Here is a 24,437-nt window from a genome sequence, read left to right on the forward strand (position 1 = left end):
TTCAAAGTTGACACATAGTACATATTGGAACTTCTTGCTTCCTCCTTCACTTCTCTCTCACACAACTCACCGCCCTGGTTTCGTATCAAAATTTCTCTTTCGCTCCTTTAGGTAAAAGAAGATTCATCATACCTGAGGATTTTCATATCTTCCCCTGTCGGCGGAGTACTTTCCTAAACCGCCATGGGTTTGTACTCAAGCTGTGGAATTACTACGTCTGTGGGTCTGATTCTTCTGCTGGTTTCGAGCTGGGGACTGGATAGATGTGAAGGACTAGGCGAACTTGGGTTTGAATTTCACCACCGTTTCTCAGACCAGGTCCTCGGTGTTTTACCCGGAGATGGACTGCCTCGTCTAGACTCTCCTCAGTATTACAGAGTGATGGCTCATCGAGATCGGTTAATCAGAGGCCGTAGACTCGCAACCCAAGATCAATCACTCGTCACTTTCGCTGACGGCAATGAAACTGTTCGTGTGAACGGCCTAGGATTGTAAGTTTTTTTTTTCTCTTTAGCTTTACGTTACTTTTATTACTGAAATGATTTGTATCAAAACATGAGATTGTTATAAGACTTGGAGATTTTTTTATTTTTATTTTTGGGGGTACAGTTTGCATTACGCGAACGTGACGGTCGGAACGCCGTCTAGTTGGTTTCTGGTTGCTTTAGACACTGGAAGTGATTTGTTTTGGCTGCCCTGTGATTGTACCAGTTGTGTCCGTGAACTCAAAGCACCTGGTGGCTCGGTAATAGTTCCATTTTTTTTTGCTTTATTTATGAGTATTATTACTTATGTATCATTTGTTCGCTTGGGCTCTATTTGGTCGAGAATGTGATGAATCTGATGGGTTTTGTTCTAAATGAGACTTGACTTTACTTGTGTTAGAGATAAAATATCAGCCACATGATAGAAATCTGACTTAGGCAGCTCTTTGTTGACCAAGTCTTCCACACTTAAACACAATGAGACAGACTGACATAAATGAGCTTATCTCTTTAGACATTTTTCTATAACTTCAAGTTGTTGTGTTTATTTACATGATTTTTGTTTTTATTTTTTGTTATTGAACAGAGCTTAGAACTCAATATTTATAGCCCTAATGCATCATCGACAAGTTCCAAAGTACCTTGTAATAGCATGTTATGTAAGAGAGGTGATCGATGCGCTTCCCCAAATAGTAACTGCCCATACCAGATACGGTATCTTTCTAACGGTACCTCTTCTACTGGAGTCTTGGTTGAAGATGTTCTTCATTTAGTTTCACATGAGAAAAACTCCAAACCTATTCCCTCTCGGGTTACCTTGGGGTAAAATACTTTCTTCCTCTCCTTTTTTTTTCACAAACTATTCTATTATTTTGGCAAGACTAAACCTTTTTGCTGGAACAGATGTGGTCAAGTCCAGACCGGTGTGTTCCATGATGGTGCAGCTCCCAATGGTCTTTTCGGGCTTGGCTTGGACGACATATCGGTTCCTAGCGTATTAGCAAAGGAAGGAATCGCATCAAACTCGTTCTCAATGTGTTTCGGAAAAAATGGAGCTGGTAGGATCAGTTTTGGTGATAAAGGTAGCGTAGACCAACGAGAAACACCGTTGAACATAAGACAACCACAGTAAGCAAAAGCTGTCAACTGAACTCTGGTTCCATCTCCTTGAATTTTACTTCTCCTTTACAACTTTTGTGTTTTACTGTTTAACCAGTCCTACTTACAATATCACCGTCACTCAAATAAGCGTTGGAGGAAACACCGATGATCTTGAATTTGATGCTGTTTTTGACTCTGGAACCTCCTTCACTTATCTGACCAATGCAGCTTACACTCTTATTTCAGAAAGTGTAAGTCTAAGAGGCAGTTGCTGCTAGGAGTATCCGAACGGACTTAAGAAAACCTCATAATCGTAAATATGATTTTGCAGTTTAATTCTCAAGCTATGGACAAACGTTATCAAACTGATTCCAAGTTGCCTTTCGAGTACTGCTATGCATTGAGGTTGCTTCTTTACTCTAGGATCACCATCTCCCTAAAAACATTTCTCATAACTTTTGGATATACACCCTAACTTACAGCCCAAGCAAAGACAGTATCGAGTATCCAGCTGTGAATCTGACAATGAAAGGCGGGAGCTCATATCATGTTTATCACCCGTTAGTAGTTTTCCCTATGAAGGTTAGTTAAGCCTATGTTATCACAGCAAAACTCTGTTCCTTGATCTGACATTAGACTTAAAAAACATTTGTCTCTTCTTGTGATCTTTTCAGGACATAGATGTCTACTGTTTAGCCATCTTGAAGATCGAAGACTTTAGCATCATCGGACGTAAGTATATATCATCAATAATTTTTTTTTTTTTTTAAAAGAAACGCAAACAAACGATGCTGTCTTAATTACTAAACACAATCTGTGTATCTGCATTTTGCGTTATCACAATTTGCAGAGAACTTCATGACTGGCTACCGCATTGTCTTTGATCGTGAGAAACTGATTCTTGGCTGGAAAGAATCTGATTGTGAGTTTCTTATCATACGTTTTACGTTCTTTGTTGTAGAACATGATATTATTAATTAATCCACGTTCCACTTCTAATCAGAGTCTTACTTTCATGGCTAAAGAAAGGTTACACCGGTGAGACTTCAGCCAGGACGCTTCCATCGAACCGTTCATCTTCCTTGGCTAGACCGCCAGCTTTGTCGTTTGCACCAGAGGCAACAACAACTAACATACCATCTCAAAGAACAAGCACGTCGTCCTCCTCTTATTATTCTCTCTCGCTCTCACTTTCATTCTTCTACTTCTCAATCTTGGCCATCTTTTGATTATAATGTATATACATTTAGCCATCTGGGGCTATACACAACTTATTTATATTCTTTCGAAGGTCCCCAATGATTCTTTACCAATTTAAGTTGCAAAGTACATAAGAGATATAACCTGCTTCTCCATCCAACGGTTAGCATTCATCTTGGATCTTCAAGAATCTATTGGAGCCTTCAAAGCTATTTTTTGCAGCAAATGCTCTTTTTCCACGGCCGTGAGATTCTTGAATCTCATGGAAAGCTGGGCACCTGATTGGGTTTGGGTTGAGCACAAGCTCAGTAACTCTAAAGATGAAGAAATTGTGGTTGTTGAAGAAGGTTGGTGCTAAAAGACATCATCAGATTAGCAATCAAACATGCATCAGTCATCAGTGGAAGCAGTTTTCGATGGTGTGGCCAACTGCTCGATTAAGCCGATCTACATGCACTGCCGTCACTGTCCCATTCTGATTTTCTCAAAGCTTTGGTTCAAGAGAGTTTGTTGACATGAGCAAGAAATTGTTTCTATATGTATTTTTTGATAGCATCAGGAGACGGGAGATATATATATATATACGTTTGATTATTTGTAGATGCACAGTTATATCACATAGGCTTTGGTGTGTTTAGTTGGATTCGAACAGCCAAGTTTACGTATTGTATATACTGTTCTTCAGGCCGGCTCATAAACATTTTAGTCCCCTGGACAAAAATAAATTATGTAGCTTTTTGGCAATTTCTTTTTTAAAAATTAGTTAAAATCTAAAATTTAATGTAATTATTTAAGAAATTATATTATTTTGTATGAAAGTTTACAAGATAAATTTAGTTTTTAAAATATACATAACTAAATTTAGTTAAAATATATTTATATTTACATTTTTATTTATTAAAAATTTCAAAAAAAATTGTAAAAAAAAAACAGGACCTTTGGGCCCTGGGGCGGTCGCACTCCCCGCCCACCCATCTAAGCCGCCCCTAGGGATGTTGTCTTTTTTGATAGATTCATACTTAGGTTAGGGATGTTGTCTTTTTTATATATGTTGTGTTCAGTCAAATCTTTTGATAAAGGTACTTTGCCGTTTTAATTAAAGCTGATACACTGCATGCTGTTTCATGGGGCGAGAAAGCCTTCGATATCTACCAAATGAAAAGGAGACAAAAATGCTGGGAAAAAAAAGAGACTGTTATGAACCGACTGGTTCAGGTGGATGTTTATCCAAAAGATACTTACTAGGCTTTGACCCATTAGTAGTCCATCTTATAATTCCCTATATAAGGAGTTCATATTCGACATTAATAAGACACACACATTCACAACACGTTATCAGCACGAGCTAAGCTCAAAACCCTAGCAAAATTCGTAGGTCACCAAAAACCTTAAAAACTAGCCGCATCTTAAAACAGTCATATCTCCCTAACCGTAACGACCTAGACGGCGAGCCACCTATCAATCTGAAGATCTCGACGAGACGAAGCCAGCGCCGCTAACCTCGCGAGGATCCGATCTCCGACGCGCCGACACGCTCTGTTTTAGTACGTGCCGTCAATTGCTCAAGAACCCTAATTTTGACGCAACTTCAAATCGATCGTTCTCTCAAACCATAACGATCCAAACGACGTGCGATATACCAACTTGAAGATCTTGAAGAGAAGAATCCATAGCCGGAAACCTCGCGTCAATCAGATCTCAGACTCCCCGCCAATCTCTGTTTTAGTGCGCGCTGTCAATTGCACAAAAACCCTAATTTTGATTCAACTTCAAATCGATCGTTCTCCCAAACCGTAACGATCCAGAAGACGTGCGACATATCAATTTGAAGATCTGGACGAGGAGAATCCAGCGCCGCAGACCGCGCCGCGATCAGATGATAGACGCGCCCTCACCGCCATCTACAAGCCGCGCCGTCAAAAGAAAACCTAAGGCTGTTAACTTCTCTTTCTAGTTTGTTTATAGCCGATTTATTATTTGATCTTACTAACTTCCTTTCATCAATTTGTTTAAGGAAAACAAATGATCAAATCTAATCAGATCAATTGAGGTTGAGATTTCCAAAGGAACCAAGGAGCAAATCGAGATCTAAAAGTAAGTCATCAAACCCTAGTTGTTTGATAGATCCGATTTCATAAAAGAAATGTTTAAGTTTATATCTTGATCGATTGAGATTAGAAATCTAGAGAACTCGTATACCCTGATTGATTGAATCATTAGATTTCTAGATTTGATATAATAAATTTGTTTAATAAACAAACCCTAAAGTTCATGAAATTTAAAACTTGTATAAAACCCTAAACCGAATCGAATTATGAAACCCTTTAAACCATATCGATTATTAAACCCTAATCTAAACCGGTTTATGAAACTTATAAAAATCAAATCCGAATTGTGAAAACATTAAACCAAATCAGTTTATAAATCCCTAAACCAATCGATATTATAAACCCTAATTTGGTAGATAGAAAGTTTTCATTTCTAGAAAGTTTCAATTTTTAGAAAGTTTCCATTTTTAGAAAGTTTCCATTTCTAGAAAGTTTCCTTTTTAGAAAGTTTCCATTTTTAGAAAGTTTCATTTTATAGAATTTTCTGGAAAACTTTTGAAATCAGTTCCTGAGAACATATTACTAAGATCTAACTAGAGAAACACTAAATATTTTAGATGTCGAATTTCCTCCAACATAATCTCAGGAGAAAACTACTTGCAATATATGCAATGGGCACAAGATATTAAAACCACACTTGAGTCTGATGAACTTAGTGAATGCATCACAGACGATAGCATTGCAAGAGAACTCCTGAACACTCGCCATCATATTTGTGAAAAACTCAAAAGTCTATATCTGACCGATGATCCCTCAAAGCTTTGGACAGATCTAGAAAATAGAAATTGTATCCAAGAGGTTATACATACCAAAGCTTTACGAGAATGGATCAACCTCAGATTCCGAGACTATAAAACTGTGGGAGAATATAACTTTGCCCTACTCAAAATAGTTTTCGAAATGAAACTGTGGTGAGGAAGTGACTGATGAAGATATGTTGGAAAAGACATTCCACCTTTCACCCTACCAACTTATTGTTACTACAACAATACAGAGAAATGGGCTTCACTACCTATACATCTCTAATAGCAAGATTGTTGCAAGCTGAGCAAAATCATGAATTGCTAATGAACAGTAGTGAAAGAGAGTTTACGAGGCCAACTCCATTACCACCAGCTTATGCACTACCAGCCGAAAGGGCTGATCTAGAAACCAACCGTGTCAAGAGAGGATGGACATGGGGGATGGTCTAAGTTGCGCAATAATTGTGGAATGGACAACCATTTGGCTAAGAGATGTAGAACTCCTAAGTATCTAGCTACTCTTTATCAGCAAAGCTTTAAAAGAAAAGCTAAGATGGTTCGGAAAGATGAAGGAAAATTGTCAAAGATGTTCCCATGGATCATGACAAGTGTGATCGTATGGATCACAAGAAAGGATGATCCAACAAAGCATAAGAGAATAGATCACCATGATGACTCGACATCAAGCCCTTAGTGTTCTTACTTAGTTATTTCATACCTTATTATTTTCCTTTAAACATTATTCACTTCCTTTGGTTGCTATCTTTGAAAGAATCAATAAATGAAAGCTTTTATATCATAAACAAAACGTTCATTCATGTGAATACCCTTATGATGTACAGTGGATCAAACCACATACATCTTAAGACACAAAATCCACGACCAAATATCCAATTGCCTCAAAGGTACACAAAGAGAGGACGTGTACAATATAGAGATCGTGTGCATTGTATTCACATTTGAGGCTATGTACACAAAGAGAGGACGTGTACAATAATCATTCTTATAAGTGAAAGACTTAAGAATTGATGAATGGACAGTTTCATAATGAATCCATGGGCAAAAGAAACAAAGTGTTTCCTTAAATAGAAACCGCCCAAAGAAGATTGTATAATGGTAAAAGCTAAGTTAACTCACGCTAAAAGTATCCAAATATGATATGTCCATGGGGGTAAGTGTCAATCATTTCATGTAACATGGACATACACAATATTGATACATCAAAAAAGTTCACAAGAATAAAGATAGACTTATCCCATTCGGATTAAAACTAAGGATAAAGGAAAACATGTTACTTCAAAACGTCCAAGTGAATATAGATTAAAGTGCTCACGTCCCAAAGGGTTTGATAAACATTATATGATCATGGAGAATGTAGAAAACATTTCATGACTCAATATGGACACGAATATTCACAATGAAAGGACAAGAACAGAAAGAAAAATCACCTAAAAAGGCTACATATCTTTACATGATTCACATTCTAAAAGTATTTTAAGAATGAATGATATGTCCATGGGGGAAGGATAAGAATAAAACCCACATTTTAATCTACATGGACATACACACACAGAAATGAATATTGATACCCATCCCATTGATTGAAACGGGTCAAAGGCCAGCCACACCTCATCTTAGCACATAAAGAAGTGCCACTTATAAATTCTATCGCTCCACCACAGAAATATAAGATGAGAGGATGGGAATAGATGTTGGATATGACTTGATATAAGTTCCCCACGTTCATAAGAACCTTGAGCCAACCACGGATGATTAAAGGCCAGGTACAAGGATAATCACCTCAGTGAATCCGAACATCCAACATCAAGGGGAGAAAAGAATAAGCTGGATAAAATGAGATTACATGGAATCATACATCCTGATATTGGCAAGATCCTCAGACTAGAGAATGAGACTTAGAAAGTCCAGAAGAGTATACAAAAGCTAGCTTAAACAATTGCCAGATTCCACTGACCCGAATAGAATGACTAAGTCATCTATACCAGCTATAAATGCACCAAATTCGTTTGATGTTCAAGAAGAACACAATCAGGTTGCTACTAAGTCTAAGACATGTTTTGAAAACATGATAGACCAATGAATTCCAAAGATAAGATCCCTCGTATAAATATAGAAAGGTGCAAATGAAACCGTGGATGAGGGACTCCTAGACATAGTCGATCCAAAGATGGACAAACCTAAAAGCCGTGGCCACGGATGAGGAAACCATAAGATATGGTTGTACCTAAGGTACCTAATGATACTTGGGACGCCAAGCTTCAGGGTATTAAAGGCTACAATGAAACCTCAAAGAGTTAAGTCATGTCTAGGACTCAAAGGAACAAACGAGCTCGAGATTAATTATATACTATGCATGCAATGTAGCACATGAGATTATTAATGAGGATCATAAAACCACGTCCATAGATGAATGCATTCAACAAGAGATTAAGATCAAATGGATAAGGAGACGTGGAGTTAAGTTCATAAAGAAAGAGAGGTTTTGGTCCTATAGTTCGGACACCTCTAGACAAAAAACCAGTTGGACAGGAATGATTCTTTGTGAGTAAAAGAAATCAAACATGGTGAGATAGCCAAGTATAAGGCACGACCATATGCACAAGGATCTCACAAAGACCAGGAATCAATTATAAAGGAGACATACTACTTGTGGTGGATGCAACAAACGATTAGATTCCTAGTAAGTCTGGCCATAAGAAAAGATATTAGATTTTCGGTTTAAAGGATGTAAAAACCGACTATGAATAAGTCCACTGGATAATGAATAGAAATGAAAGTCTCAGAGGATATTAAGTTGCCAAATGCAACAAGTTCTCGAGAACTAAAGTGTATAAGTGTATGATAATGATCTAAAAATATCCTAGGAACCTCTATAGACACTTCCCAAAAGACTATCTAAAGAAAGCATTGAAATGAATGTTTTGGGAAAGATTAAGTTTGGGACAAACAAAGATTGTTTGGGATTACAAAGTAAGTATCTTAAATATACTTAGAGATGAAATCCTTGTGCATCAATAAGGCATATATAAAAGATGACAAAACATTAGGCATGAACCATTGTGTGAAGTCTATAAGGTTCATTGAATCTAAATGTTTACTATATAAATATGGCTAGCCCCATTGTATGGTAACATAGTCCCATAGTCCCTAGATCCGGACATAAACTCATTAGGTCATAAGAAGGACAAAGAAGTTGTACCTTAGTCTGGATACAAGCCAATGTAAGACCCATGGTCGAATGGTTTTCACTTGGTCCAAGTACTGACCCACTTTGTCCTAAGGACGAACATGGTCATAAGACCATCTAAGATTGGTCACGGATCCTTTGATCCTAGATTGGACAAAGACATATGTCCTTAATCTAGAAAGACTCAAGGCACATCCAGATGTAAATATTCACAAGTGAAACCATAGTTAAGTCTAAACTTAATACTATACATCTAAATAATTTCAAAGTGCAGTATGATCATATATGTTGTTAATGATCAGACCATGAGGCATTGGAAATAAAACCATACATGTCCCTTGTCAAAGGTGCCATTGGCGCCTTGCCTTGATGTATTTGTTATACACATATGAACATGAGCTTTGAACTAAGCTTAAGCTATGTCCAAATATAAAGGCAATGAGACAGGATTGAAATATCCTTTTATTATGTTTGAGATTATTTTATACTAACCAAACCCAAAGATGTGTTTGCTTGGTTTTATTTTTGATTATGATACAGGTTATAACATTGGATCCATACATGGATAGTTCTCAAACAAGCAGTATGCACACGTTGGAAAACAAATATGAAGAAGTACGAGTCCAACCAAAGACATGTCAACCTGCTTCTTCACCATGTCTACAACAGCACCACGTCCATGAGACCTTCCTATCAGTCCAGGACGTGCACATTAGAAGACCAGCTCAAAGATTTGGCGTCCATGGAGTTTTCACCAGTCTACCCATGCGCCAACCTCAAGATCATATACGGAGGTACAAATCAGGGGAAGTGATACATGTTGTACTCTTTTTCCTTCACCATGGTTTTGTCCCATTGGGTTTTCCTGGTAAGGTTTTAATGAGGCAACACCAAGTAATTGGTAAATTGGTAAAGTGTATCACGAACCCAAAAGGATTTGGTATCTGGCGAACTCAAGATGAATTCAACATCCAGGGGAAGTGTTATGAACCGACTGGTTCAGGTGGATGTTTATCCAAAAGATACTTACTAGGCTTTGACCCATTAGTAGTCCATCTTATAATTCCCTATATAAGGAGTTCATATTCGACATTAATAAGACACACACATTCACAACAGAGACGAAAATGAAGTGGCCTATACAGGTTTCGAACCTGTGACCTTCGCGTTATTAGCACGACGCTCTAACCAACTGAGCTAATAGGCCATTTGTTCTATAACTCCACATATTGTTAAATAACACAGACTTGAGAAAATGTGCAACCTTCAGAAAGATATTATCAAGAATGTGATACTCTTTTGAGAGCTTAAGGAAGAAAACAGATGAAATAGTACTGATGTTAATGTCGTTCAATTAAAACGAGTATTACTAAAGTAAATAATGAAGACATACCAGAATGATTCACAAAGGGAGTAAAACAGAATCAGCAATGAAGAACTGTTTGATATGGAGCGCTGTCATGCTGTTTTTCACAGCTTAAGGAAGAAAACACCTGAAATATTATTACAGTATATTAACGTTGTTACATAATTAGAAACGAGCATTGTTATAGTAAATGATGAAAAAACAAGTTCAACATTTTCGATAAAGTTGAATCTTGTCCTACCAAAATGATCCATGAACGGGGGAGACAGAAAATTATGTGTACCTGACCACTTGTAACATGTACAGAAACATGGTGGTCAATGAATCAAGAACAGTTTGTCATCCCTCAGATCTGCCAAATTTGATGAACAAAAAGCAGTTAGACCGAAGCCGAATAATAAAAAAATTGGTCAAAGTGAATTCAGAAGTATTTGTTCTTCGTAAGAAACAGAGTTCGGTTACACACCAATGTTAACAGAAGATAGTGTAATCAGTCTTCCCTCATAATTGCTATATTTAGATACTGAGTGTCTGCTTAGATGCAGATGGTTAAGTTACACGAGAAAAATGTCAGATAAGGGAAGCCATCTGACCTCAAAAAAATTCATTGAAACAGACAGAAGAAAGATCAAAGAGGGATCCAAAGGATGAAAGAACCAAATAAAACAGAACCAACGAGTTTAAAGCAATGTCGTCAGTGTATAATATCCAGAGAAGCTTAAGCAATGACATGAGCAGTGAAATCAAGTTGATGTTATCTAATAAATCAAATTGAATAAATGTACACACCTTCAGAGATGAATTGCCAAAAGTTGGTTGAAGTAGACGATGAGTAACTTACATGTTATATGTATAATGAAGCCAAGAAGACTAAGAAACTCTGAAGGGCTTAACAATTTTGAAAGCAGTAAGAAAAGAAGAGAAGACAAGTAAAAAAATCAAGACTTTTTATAGAGAAAAAAGACCCATTAGCCACACGATCATCCACTTTAAGAAGTAGAAGTAGACATCAAACATTCTATACGATAATCACAGGAATACAGAGAAAACAAATAATAAAAAAAGATTCTCAGGATACTACACTCTAAACGATTTCAGCTTCATCAAGATCATCAAGCAAATCATCATCATCATAAAACCAACCCAAACTCTGTTTATATGCAAAAGATTGGATTTTTATACTAGGACTCTAAAAGATTTCACCTTCCTCAAGATCATCAAGAAGATCATCATCAATACCAGCTTTTAAAACCAACCCAAACTTTCTAAGCAAAGATCGATCTCTTGCCTTGCGGGAGCCGCCAATGAGATACAAGAGTTCTCTTTCGGCAGACAAGGGATTTTCCAACTCACGGTCTGATCTTGCTTCTTCCTCTTCTTCGACCTTCAATACCGCAAGTCTTGCTTCTTGTCTGATCTTTCTCCTCGCTTCGATCCTTGCTTTCTCTTGACGCTGCCTCCTCTGAAGAATCTGCTTCTCCCTTCTGATATTCATCATAGCCTCAGACTTGTTACTACTCGACTTGACAATTATATCCGCAAACCTAATCTTTATCGCTGCCGCACGAGCGGATTTTGAGGAAGAAGACGAGAGCAGCGGATCACGAGCCAGACTTGCTGCTGTCGTCATTGCTAAACCACTAGTTTTCGGATTCGAAACAGAGAATGGGAGAGAAGAGTAGTAACGAAGAAATCGATTTCAGGAAAAGAAACCCTAAAACTCGGATTTGTTGGGAGAGAGAAGAGTGTCTGTGTAAAAAATCTATTTCTGTAGGAGACTCTCGGTGTGTGTTGTTTATATAGGAGAGGTGATGCTGTTAAGTGGGAGCCGCTCTATTTTCCTTTTTCCTTCTTTTTAAAGTTCGATTATTGGTAAGTCCAACCGTTTACAAACTAGGTTTTTCTTTTTTTCCTTTTTTCTAATATTCAAGTCTTAGTTAGTTGTTTTTTTTTTTTTCCTTTTTCTTCTTTTTTTTGCAACATTTTTTCCTTTTTCTTCTTTTTTTGCAACATTTTTTTCCTTTTTCTTCTTTTTTGCAACATTTTTTTCCTTTTCTCAAGACCTGATAATAAACGTTTCCGTTATTTCCTTTTTTTAAAAAAAAAAATCTATTAAAATCTAACCATTACTAATTACTCCTTCCTTTTTCTATTTTTTTTTTCTATAATCGACATTTTTTTTTTCTTTTCTAAAACTCTATCAAATAAAAGACGATAAAAATCTGCTAGTAGGCATGGGGTGGGTTGGAGGAAGAGTTTTGAGTTATGTTCTTCTTAGTCATCTTTTGGAAACCCTATGCTATGATCTTTCCATGACTAGAAGTGTCCTCAACAAACGGGTTTTGTTTTTAAGAACTAACAAGTGAATACATTTAAGTCAAAGCCAAAGAAGCCTTCTTAATAATCAGTTCGAAATCGATGAGACGCGTGAGGTATAGAAAAAATCAAATCAAATTTGCAAACGTTTGGCCTGAAACCACAAAGGTATAGAAAGTATGCAACGCTTTTAATATTTATGTTGATACCTCTGATCTTTGTAGGTTGATGGAAAGCCTAGCCTTGGATCTTCTACTTGACTAAGATCAATCAGCTATAAGCAAACTGCAAACATTAAGCGTGATGCCTTGTTACTGCCATTGAAACACACAGCTTTGTTTCTGTGCGTTTGCTGTTTAAGAGAATTAGCTTGGCTCGTTCAAGGCCTGACAAATCCTCCTAAATCACCAAGAATGAGTGATAAAAAGGAAAAAAACTAGAGTGGCCCATACAGGTTTCGAACCTGTGACCTTCGCGTTATTAGCACGACGCTCTAACCAACTGAGCTAATGGGCCATTTGTTAACTAATCAGATTTAAAATTAAATAATGGTTTGAGTGAATGTGTCCTTGAGTAAAAATATGTTTTACCTGAGCACGGGTAATAGTACAGCAACACTCCAACAAGGTGGTCAGTGAAGAGTTTGTCATCTCGAAGATCTGCCACATTTCATGAATACAAAGCATGCATAAGAAGGTAGACGGAAGATCAAGGTGGATTCTAAGTAAGCAACAGAGTTCGGTTAAACCAATGTTGACAGAAGATAGTGTAATTAGACACTGAGTGGTTGCTTACATGCATATGGTTAAGTATCGCGAGAAAAATGTGAGATACAAAGAAGCCATTTGTCTTCACAAAATTCATTGAAACAGAAAGAAGAAAGGTCAAAGGACCAAATTAAAACAGAACTAACGAATGTAAGGAAATATCCACTAGTGACAGTGTAATATCCAGAGAAGCTGAAGCAATGAATTGAGCAGTAAAATCAAGTTGATGTTATCTAATAAATCAGTTGGATAAATGTAGACACCTTCAGGGATGAATGGTCAAAAAATTGGTTGAAGTAGACCGTGAATAGCTTAATTAAGTTACATGTTCGAAGTCAATTGTCATGTTACATGTATAATGAAGCTAAGAATATTTTTTTTAATCATTCATTGAATAACTTTCGATTTAAATAAAATTTAGGTAGCAGTTGACAATGATTTTTGATAGAGAGGCGGAAGCTAAGAGAATAAAATTTAGGTAGCAGTTTGACGATTTGCTTGTGGTTGTCCCTCGGCTTCTTTGGTAGGCGCTGGTGGTGTTGTTTCTGTGGGACGAGAACGCGAGGACTGTCCGGACCACGATGAGGATCGTTGTTGTTGTTGTTGTTGTTGCTCCAAGGTAGCTGCACGACGATGAGCCTCAGCGATAGTCAAGGGATCAAACTGCGCTAGGGCAGTTTGAAGTTGAGGGCGAAGACCCCCGATGAAGCGAGAAACGAGTTGTTCTGCACTATCAAAAATCTCTGTTCTGGTCAATAGGAGTGAGAACTCGTCTGCGTAATCATCAACACTGCGAGAACCTTGGCGTAGGTTCTGAAGACGATTGTAAGTCGTGCGCTCGTAATTGTGTGGCAAAAACGTAGCTTTCAAGTGTTTCTGCAGTTTTGACCATGACACGATTGGTTGTTTCCCAATACGATGTCTGGTAGTTTTGACCTGCTTCCACCAAGATGAAGCATGACCACGAAACCTCATTGTCACAAAGGGCACACGGCGTTCTTCTGGCACCTGTTTGAACTCGAGAATTTCGTCCACTGTCGCAATCCAGTCCAGCAATGTTTCTCCTCGAGAGCCACCCTGAAATTCTGGTATCTCAACTTTAAACGCAGCATCCCAACGATGGTCATATTGTCGATGCCGGTCATCATCATCGCGTTGATTGCTAATCGGACGACGTCGCTCTCTGTTTTCCTCGAACGGGTTTGTATCCACTGTCCGGGCATCCTCTGTTTCAGCGTCCTCGACCAGAGGATTTTGGCGCGCCAGACGCTCAGCAAGCATTACGCCCATCTCCATGAAAGACGCATGCATCGTTGCTTGTATACTCTCCTGCATAGCCAGCAAATCCCGACGAAAATCAGACTGATCTCCGTTGTTAGGGTTATCGGTTGCTTTCTTAGGAGGCATAGTAGCAAAAGGTGTTGTATTCCCAGAACGTTCCGTATCTGATACCAACTGATAGAGAGGCGGAAGCTAAGAGAACAAGAATTCAACAAGAACTCGGCGAGAACTCGAAGAATCAAAGGAACTTGCAGAGGTTGATACTCTCAACACTAAACAAGGGTTCTTTGAAGATGACGATACTCTCGACAGGATCAAAGGAAGGCTAGAGTACTCCTCTAAGTGCTTAAGAAAGCTCTGTGTGCAAAAGCAATTGTATTCAATAAAACGTGTTCAATACAATGGAGCTGTGAGGTTTGGTCAAGCCCATCGGACTTGTTCATCAGCTGGGCCGAGTTGCACAAGTTACGAGTGAACAACCTATGGGCCTAATCAATAAAGCGCATTAGGTTAAGTGCTGACAATACAAAGAAGGAGAGATCACGACAGGGATCTCTAAGCTAAGCTTCTGGGAGGCACGAGCCTCAAGCATCCAGAGGAAGCTTCCATGGCGTCTCTTAGAGAGATAGAGTAAGCTAGAGATGATATGTTGTTCTAGTCTTAACTCTTAGCCATGTACTCTTGTATTATCTCTTTATACTCTCTAGAGTTTGCATACCCAGGAACAGAGAGAGTAATGATCTTGTAAACCATGTCGGAGGTGTTTTCCGATACTTCATAGTGGATGTTGTGGATCCTGGATCCACCCCAGATGTAGTGTGCTGCGGCCGCGAACTGGGTTAAAAACTCTTGTGTCATGAACAAGGATTGAATCAATGGGAAAGATCAAAGGGACCAGGGGATGTTACGAATCCCCAAGGAAGTCTTGTTAGAGTTACGATTGACTCTACAAGTGGTATCAGAAGAACCACGAATTCCGCAACAAGTGGTATCAGAGCATAGGCTCATTGATTCTTGGATTCCACGTCTCGAGGAGGAGAGACATATGAAGCTGGTGGTCACGTGGTTCTACACACGTGGGAAATCTGATTAAGACAAAAATCAGAGGATAGACCGAGGTACAAGATCAGGTGAAAGAGTTTTTCGATTTACAAGAGAAGAAGGAAAACTGTTCGACGTTCTTCGCTGCAGTTGCACAAGTGTACGGAGGAAGGATTCACAAGTCAGTTGAATCGGCTGAGATGATTTCGAGTTTATGAGATCAGGGTTTCTCTACAATTCTCCAGGGGTGCAAGAATCTGCTACCATGTGAGAAGGGTTTCAGGTTACACACAAGTCGAGATGGTGGCAGGCTGTTAGCATAAGAAACAGAGGTTTCATAGCTGTCTTCTATCTGCAGTCACAAGGAGTGTGTGACAGTCACAAGGCGTGTGTGACTATATGCATTGGAGTTTCGGATTTCTTCATATTCTGCAAGTTATTGGAGTTGAGAGCATAGTGGAGCACAAGGGGTTTTCGCACTGGTGTTTTGTATGGAATTATCTGAAGATTCAGTGAGGGATTTCACGGTGTTCTTGGGTTATCTCTACATGGTATATCAGTCGCAGGTGGTGTGCTAATCTATGGGGTTATTTCAGCTTGGTATCTCATGGAATTCTTGGAATTAGGGGACGCCTTAGAACCTTGAATGATATGAGTGGTTCATGGCTGTTCAGATGGTATTCTTTAGTCAGCGTGAAGGGTGTTGCAGAAGGGTTTGAAAGAGATCGACTCATGCGGGTTCGTCTATGTGTGATCATGGAAGTCTACAGTTGGGTAGAGGTTCAGAGAACAAGATACCACAAGGCTGCTATTTTCAGAGGGAATGCAGTGTGGTTTTCTAAGCAGATATGTGTTTGGCATAACATATAGTTTTCTGCTGGGATGGATCTACAAGAACGAGGAGTTACTTGTTCAAGGCATAGTTCGGCTGAACAGGTGGCAGTGTCAAATCGAGATTGATTCAGGATGGAAACAAGTGTGTTTCGGGTTTTCTGCATGGGATTCAGTAGTAGTTTGTTTTGGCTTCTCAGGCATATGAGGGGAAACAAATGGGTCTACAAGGTTTCACGGTTGCAGAGGTAATGATTTGTTTGAGCAGAGGTTGAGCAGAGATTCTTTGCGTCGAAAGTCTTCTTAGCAGGTTGAGCTAAGCGGCGGGTTCTGTTGGCAACAGCAGCGGTTCAGAGAGATGTTCAAGGAAAGGTGTTCATTCAGGTTGTTACAAAGGAAATTCTCAGGTTGGGAAGTTTGGTGTCTACAGGCTATTGAGGTTTGTTAGGATTGAGTCAAAGAGCTTCTGGTTTGAGGCAATGGTGATTCAGATTCTGCAAGAGCTTCAAATTAACATCGACATCAGCTGGAAATTCTGGAGAAGAAGAATCAGTAGATTTGTAGTCACAATCACATGATTATTTCAGGAGTGACGAACCAATGATGATGCAAAAGGATATGGAGCATCATGAAAGAAGCAAATGGCGTTTGTATGTGGTAGGCAAAGACAACGTCAGAGACAGAGGAAGAAAGGTTCACAGTGGAAGATCTCAATGCACGTGATGGTTTCAGCTCTGGGAAATCATGATGAGAGACTTGCAAGGGATGCAGCGGTTGTTTGCAAAAAGGGAAGACCCGCGCAAGCTGCAGCAGAACAGTTGCACAGGTGGGCGTGTTCGTGATCAGAGTGTTGGAGATTGATTTGAGTCGTTTGGGATGGATGATATCTCAAGGGAATACAGACTCATCTTAAGTCAAAGTTATGCTTAAGAAGAAGGAATCAAAGGTCGTCAATCTCACAGAGGCTGAAAGTATTCAGGAATCACAAGGAATGGAGGTTATCTTTGCGAAAGATGATCAACGGATCTTGCAGCTGCACAGGTTGGTTGTCGTGTGACAACAAAGTGTCAAAACAGAGGTGATTTGTTTTGGGTCAGTTCAAGTCAGTCTCGTGGGTGCATAAGAGGCTAGGTTTCTGGCTATGAGAAGAAAGCCAGAGGAGTCACCAAGTCAGGGTGGCAGGAATAGGTTGTACCTCCACGAAGAAGAAACTAGAGTATGGGATAAGTGTGTAAAAGCCTACACAAGGGTGTGTTGGAGCAAATGGCTATTTGTGGTAACAACATGCAGAAGCTTTAGTGAGGTCGTGTGAGTGACGGGGAAAACCTAAAGATAAAAAGGTGATTCAAGGTTAGACTTAGCTTGAAGATTCTGGTCAAAGGCAGAGGAAAATGCGCAAGCGGAATCGGGTTGAACATGTTGTTACGACAGGTTGTAATCCTGAGGATAAAGGGTATAAGACAACAGTCATCAACACTTGTTCAAGAAGCAGAAAGTTGCTACCACAGCTAGGAGAAGCGTGTGTGAGTTATACCTTAGAGGAATCGTCATGGATGTCTGAGTCGGCAATTCCAGATGAATAGACTCAGAGGAGAAGTAAAGGACGCCGGTTTTGGTGTCACGACCACAGTGGTCAAGGTGGAGTTCTCGGATAAGAATTGAAGCTCAAAGGCAAAAAGAGAAATTTGCAGACTTGACCAGGTCGGAACTTCGTGCTTGAACAAGTCAGGGTTCGAGTATAGTTACAGCTTGAGAAACTCGTCATGGGTTCGAGTTTGACACGACAGAAGCTGTAAAGGGAGTATCTCAGGAGCATCACAGGCATGGATGATGAGAGATATGTTCAAAGGCCGACAGAAACATTGAACAGTTGCAGAAACTTAGTTACAGAGACATGGTACTTCTAAAGGGTTATTTGATTCAGGTGGAGCCACTGAGATTATATAAGGATTGATGCATCAGAGGTATATATAATCTGATTCCAGGTGGAGTGGGTCACTGGTTTAGAAGATGTCATGATTGGTTCAGCTGAAAGGTAGAAGTTTCGGGTTAGCAACTTTGTCAGCTCAAGGGAGTAAGAGCTGAAAGGGAAAGGTTATATCCATGATAAGGGGCTTGTGGATATGTTCAGAATGTCAAGGCCAGAAGTGTCAGGATCAGTTAACAAGTACAAGGCGCATCATCAGAAGATTTGTAAGAGGAGTCTTACATAAGGGAACTTGTAGGCGAGACAAGTAAATCGGCATATGTATCAGGAATACACTGCAGTGAGGTTGATACAGAGGACCACGAAATCTGAGCCGAGTATGATGCAAGAGGAAACGTGGTGAAGTGCTTGGTTAAACTGAAGGGAAGTAAGTATCAAGAGATACTGAAATATTGAGCAGTGAAGATGAAGAATGGTGAAATAAAGCAAAGTAAGAAACTGTTAGAAGACATTGCAGGGAAGTGTCTTACAGTTTGCAGGGATTGCAGGGAAGTGTCTTACAATTTGTCCATCTCAGGAAGAGAAAGACTTGTTCTCCACAAGTAGGTTCATCTTAAGCTCAAGTCATGGAACTGAAAGAAGCTTCATGAAAGTCTAAATGCAAGGAAAAGCCGATTGCATTTAAGGGAACGGAACAAGTGTAGTTCTGGATATATGGTTGCATCATAGAAGAGAGGAAGTTTCCTCAAGGAAGTCTATTGGCTAATGGCAGGTTCAATGACTAGCAGGCGTGTTCAAGTCGTTGATGGTGATGCACAAGTTTCGGCATTGGAGACATCTCAGTACAAGAAGGATATTGATGAAATTAATTCACAGCTGAGTAAAGGAGGGATATCAGGCATTCTAGATAAGATATCACAGGCAGCTAGTGAGGAGAGCCAAGGCGTATCATGGTGAAGATGGTATGAAGCTCAGTTCATTTAACTAACAGTGGGGTCTAAATCTGTTAGTGGGGTTCTGTAGTTGCAGAACAGGTTGATCAGATGGTGGAGCAAAGATATTTGTGTCGAAAGTCTTCCTAATCAGGTGGTGTTAGGCGGCGTGTCCTGCTTGTGCAGCGGTACAAAGTGATGTTCAAGTGCAGTCTGTTCAAGAACATCAAGGGTAAGTCAAAGACTGTTTCAGAGATATGGAGCATGAGTGACTTCAAGGGTTTGCGGTTGATTCAAGGAGGATTATGTGGTAGCAATATTTGTTAACAACATAAAGGGTGAACCAAGGTTGTGTCGAAGGTCTGTCCAGCGGTGATGGTTGGATGGCGGGTCATGTTCAGAGTAACAGCGGTACAAAACGTGTTCAAGGCTGAAGTGTTTAAACAAGTATAGAATCAGAGGTTGTTTCAGGTCTGAAGCATATATGGTTCGAAGGTAGCTGCACAGAATTCAGGTAATTTGGTTCAAGGCTCAGTGCACATGAGTGGAATCGAAAGGCCAAGGAGGAAATCAACTTGCAGAAAGATGTTCAGGCTGTTCAATCACTTGAACAGGTTCGTGGTTTTGACAGCAAGGCTTTGTTGTTGATAAGTTCACGAAGAGTAAGATATGAAGTAACACGATTTCAATGAGGAGTTGAGCTTGACACTTGGAGTGTAACAGCTGGATTAGCAACTCAAGACAATGGATGAAGGTGATGAAAATTCAGAATGGCAATGGGATTGTCACATACCTTTCATCAAGCATGATGTCTATTTTCATTGATGGGGCTAAGTGGATTTAAGTGTTTAATCTACTTAAGCAGTTGTGGTGTATAAGTTGAAGCTTATGCAGGTTTCAAGAAGATCATGAAGGGACTTCAAGCTAAGCTCAAGGTGGAGTTGAGAGAAGTGAGAAGAGATAAGAGAAGACAAGGAGATGCAGAAGATGAGTAGGCTTGCTCAAGTTTCAAGAGGTGTCGAGCACAAAGGAAGGGTTATGGACTTGGACCAAACAGGTGGAGATTGTGAGGTTTGGTCAAGCCCATCGGACTTGTTCATCAGCTGGGCCGAGTTGCACAAGTTACGAGTGAACAACCTATGGGCCTAATCAATAAAGCGCATTAGGTTAAGTGCTGACAATACAAAGAAGGAGAGATCACGACAGGGATCTCTAAGCTAAGCTTCTGGGAGGCACGAGCCTCAAGCATCCAGAGGAAGCTTCCATGGCGTCTCTTAGAGAGATAGAGTAAGCTAGAGATGATATGTTGTTCTAGTCTTAACTCTTAGCCATGTACTCTTGTATTATCTCTTTATACTCTCTAGAGTTTGCATACCCAGGAACAGAGAGAGTAATGATCTTGTAAACCATGTCGGAGGTGTTTTCCGATACTTCATAGTGGATGTTGTGGATCCTGGATCCACCCCAGATGTAGTGTGCTGCGGCCGCGAACTGGGTTAAAAACTCTTGTGTCATGAACAAGGATTGAATCAATGGGAAAGATCAAAGGGACCAGGGGATGTTACGAATCCCCAAGGAAGTCTTGTTAGAGTTACGATTGACTCTACAAGTGGTATCAGAAGAACCACGAATTCCGCAACAGGAGCAAACTCTGAATATAAACTACCGAAATAATATCCTAACCTATCTAAGATTCAAAGTTATCTAATAAGAAAACAAAACAAAATAAAAGAAAACAAAGCTATCTGTTTCGATACGGGCTGTAACACGAGCGAAGCCCATAAACGTATGATCCGCTACATCAATTTTGCATATGTTTTTTTTCAAAAAGTTTTTTTTTAACTTTCATTCACTTTATTTTTATTTCATACTTATTCCCCCTCCATTTCGTTAACATTTATTTATTAATTTGTCCGCTTAAATCCATAAACTTGTTAAGAAAAATAAAAAATAAATTGATTATACACAAAATTCGACCATTAACTTTTGTTAAATGAAAAATCCCAACACCCATATAAGAACACAAATATTTTTATTTGATTGTATATTATCAGTTTAAATTTGAACAAGTAACAATCAAATACTAAATTAGAGAAAATTATGAATAATATGAAATTATGAACTTCCGGAAAAAATGAAATTATGAAAGAGGAATCTTGGGATATATGAGCTACTCTGAATCTATAACTATTTTAGACTTTTCTTCTGATAAAACCTAGAGAAAACTACAATTTTAAAATGTTAAAAACAACAATTTTTAGTTTATAAAAAAAAAAATTTGAAACAAGAAAAAAACAGAGAGGCGAAAAGAGGGAAATAATAATTAAAAAAAAAAAGAAGCAAAAGAATCGGGGGGGATGAAGGAACGCTTCAACGGCATAAATTTGTGGCTCAGTCACTTTCCTACTTCCTCTCTCTCGATTCATCATATCATTGATCGCATTTTTCTAGGGTTTTTAGAGATAGGTAAAATTGAAGAGGGTGTTGGTTCGTGAGGTGTGGTAGTAGTAGATCTGAGGGGGTTGGATTTTTAAGAAATGAGCGCATCAAGGTTCATAAAGTGCGTGACCGTCGGTGACGGAGCAGTGGGTAAAACCTGTCTCCTCATCTCTTACACCAGCAACACTTTCCCTACGGTTACCTTCTTCTCCTTCCTTGTATCTGAATAATGCTTCATCTTCATCTTCATTCTCATTTACTTACTCTCTCAATCAATCAACAGGATTATGTTCCCACCGTTTTCGATAACTTTAGCGCTAATGTTGTTGTTAATGGAGCCACTATCAACCTTGGCTTGTGGGATACCGCCGGTTTAACTCTAAAACAACTCTCCTTTACTTATTTAATGGCCTCTTTTTTTTTTTTTTAATCATTGGGAGGTGGGGCTTTTTTTTGTGGAACAACAACAGGGCAGGAGGATTATAACAGATTGAGACCCTTGAGTTACCGCGGTGCTGACGTTTTCATCTTAGCCTTCTCTCTTATCAGTAAGGCTAGTTATGAGAACGTCTCCAAGAAGGTGCCTCACTTCCTTCCCTTCCTTCTTTTGAATAATGAATTAGAGTCTCTTTTTGGTTGTTGTGATTTTAAGGGAATCTTCTCTTTTTTTTTCTTTTTTTTTTTCAGTGGATCCCAGAGCTGACCCACTATGCCCCTGGTGTCCCTATTGTTCTTGTTGGAACCAAACTAGGTTTGTTCCTTTGCCTCTGTCTTGTGACACTAGTGGTGGATATTACCTTTCATTCATTGGTTCTGTTTTCATTTGGTCACATCCAATACAAATGCTGCGATTCTTGTTCTTGTTCACATCCTATTGTTCTTGTTGGAACTAAACTAGGTTTTGTTCCTTTCCCTTCTTTGCCTTTATTTTGATCCATACATGTCTGTATAGTGTGACACTAGGGGTGGTCATTACCTTGCGTTCATTTGTTCACATCCAATACAAATGCTGCGATTCTTGTAGGTTTAGAAAGGCTCGTCTATGATGGTTCCTTCTTTCGGTTTTTATTGAATTTTGGATTTAGGTTATGGGTCAAATGGTTTCTTGTATCTCACACTTCCTCCTCTTGTGTTGTAAGAGACATACCATATGCATACAAGCAGTCATTCATTTGTCTAAGACGATAACACTTATCAAGGCTTATACAAGATCACCTCTATCTGAGAACCCTTTTGATCATTTGAGTTCCCATCTTCTGCTGTGTGGCAGATCTTAGGGATGACAAACAGTTCTTCGTTGACCACCCTGGTGCTGTACCTATTACCACTGCTCAGGTATACATAAACTATTCTTTCGAATTGCTTCTCTTTTACTCCCTTACTTAAACCTAACTCGCTTAACCATTGGCAATCAAAAGGGAGAGGAATTAATGAAGCTAATTGGAGCTCCTTCCTACATTGAGTGCAGTTCAAAGTCACAGCAGGCAAGACCCTTTTGATGAATACTACACTAAATATGAGTTTGCTCTTTTCACTTCTTAACTTTCACTAATATTTTTTTTTATAATGAAATGCAGAACGTGAAGGGGGTGTTTGATGCAGCGATCAGAGTGGTACTTCAACCTCCAAAGCAGAAGAAAAAGAAGAGCAAAGCACAAAAGGCCTGCTCCATTTTGTAATTTCTCTGCTTCTCTTGTCTCTCGCTCTTTCCACTCTCTAGTGAAGGCTTACGAAGAAGAAACACATTGGGCTTAAAGATGGTTGTGATAAGTTCCTTAATCCTTAGAAAACGATTACTTCTGGTTTTTACTGATAAATAGTTTCCAGCTTTAGCTGAGAGCTAATATTGCACTACCACTACTTGTCTCTTTGTCTTTATCTCTACTCTTCCTCCCATTTCATTCAGTAACAAAAGTTGACACTTAAAACGTTACCATGTATCTGGTAGATATGCTAAGACTGTCAACATCGGCACACACTATTGTGTAATGCTTGTTACATGAGTCGACTTATTTTTGGTAGGAGGTACTGTACAACACACACACTCATCCACAGCTACACACAATCCGATCTGCACAAAAACCACTGAATTTGAGACCACTGACGAAGTTTTTCCAAATTTGCATAGAAAAAACCTAAACAACACAGACTTAGAAAAAAAGAAAAGGATGGAAGAAAAGAGAAGAAGGGTGGTTATACAGAGTGGTCTGGCGTTTTCAAAGAGAAAACCTCCTTTTATTTACGCATTTTAAAGGTTTGTATATGATTTAGTTGAAAACTTATTATCCTAAGGGATCAGGTCAATACGCTTTGCTTATACAGTTGATCTTGTGAATTAGAAGATCCAAGGTAGCTTTTAGTCTAGGTATGTTGTGATCATCATATGTATAAACGAATGGCCCATTAGCTCAGTTGGTTAGAGCGTCGTGCTAATAACGCGAAGGTCACAGGTTCGAAACCTGTATGGGCCACTTCAGTTAACATTTTTTTGCAGTTACAAATGGTTAATGAGTCTAGAGTCCTTTTGCTTTCTGTCAACAGGCTTAGTTAGATACAGGCAATAAATTCCTACGTTCAAGCACTTTGCTTCATCAGAAGACCCTGCGTGCGGACTAGTGGTTTCTTCTTCCGACAAGTTGTGTTCTTGAGTTAGATCATGCACATTGATAGACTTGTAGTTAAGAACATCAAC

The 24,437-nt window shown here is 39.1% G+C and overlaps 2 protein-coding genes and 3 non-coding genes across 7 annotated transcripts; 3 read left to right on the forward strand and 2 right to left on the reverse strand.

Annotated features, from left to right (window-relative positions):
- The first annotated feature begins 2 nt into the window (after positions 1–2).
- On the forward strand, positions 3–2,885 carry LOC108856651 (aspartyl protease family protein 1). 3 transcript variants are annotated; one of them, XM_018630502.2, is made up of 10 exons: positions 3–491; positions 610–745; positions 1,072–1,307; positions 1,389–1,613; positions 1,702–1,837; positions 1,918–1,991; positions 2,069–2,168; positions 2,261–2,318; positions 2,437–2,508; positions 2,616–2,885. In XM_018630502.2, the coding sequence occupies exons 1-10, from the start codon at positions 184–186 to the stop codon at positions 2,813–2,815; spliced, it is 1,545 nt and encodes a 514-aa protein (XP_018486004.1). In that variant the 5' UTR covers positions 3–183; the 3' UTR covers positions 2,816–2,885. The 3 variants fall into 3 exon arrangements, with proteins under 3 accessions (XP_018486004.1, XP_018486006.1, XP_018486005.1); XM_018630504.2 differs by having other exon boundaries at positions 2,590–2,839; XM_018630503.2 differs by having other exon boundaries at positions 2,612–2,839.
- Positions 2,886–9,978: 7,093 nt separating this feature from the next.
- On the reverse strand, positions 9,979–10,052 carry TRNAI-AAU (transfer RNA isoleucine (anticodon AAU)). Its single transcript has one exon. It is a non-coding gene; the product is annotated as a tRNA-Ile (tRNA).
- Positions 10,053–12,969: 2,917 nt separating this feature from the next.
- On the reverse strand, positions 12,970–13,043 carry TRNAI-AAU (transfer RNA isoleucine (anticodon AAU)). Its single transcript has one exon. It is a non-coding gene; the product is annotated as a tRNA-Ile (tRNA).
- Positions 13,044–21,626: 8,583 nt separating this feature from the next.
- Positions 21,627–23,602, forward strand: LOC108862369 (rac-like GTP-binding protein ARAC1). The gene is made up of 7 exons (XM_018636472.2): positions 21,627–21,942; positions 22,029–22,116; positions 22,216–22,325; positions 22,433–22,496; positions 23,016–23,080; positions 23,164–23,229; positions 23,323–23,602. The coding sequence occupies exons 1-7, from the start codon at positions 21,844–21,846 to the stop codon at positions 23,422–23,424; spliced, it is 594 nt and encodes a 197-aa protein (XP_018491974.1). The 5' UTR covers positions 21,627–21,843; the 3' UTR covers positions 23,425–23,602.
- A 540-nt stretch (positions 23,603–24,142) lies between these two features.
- Positions 24,143–24,216, forward strand: TRNAI-AAU (transfer RNA isoleucine (anticodon AAU)). The gene has a single exon. It is a non-coding gene; the product is annotated as a tRNA-Ile (tRNA).
- The last annotated feature ends 221 nt before the right edge of the window (positions 24,217–24,437 follow it).

Source organism: Raphanus sativus, chromosome 5 (assembly GCF_000801105.2).
Source record: "Raphanus sativus cultivar WK10039 chromosome 5, ASM80110v3, whole genome shotgun sequence".
NCBI classification, from domain to species: domain Eukaryota; kingdom Viridiplantae; phylum Streptophyta; class Magnoliopsida; order Brassicales; family Brassicaceae; genus Raphanus; species Raphanus sativus.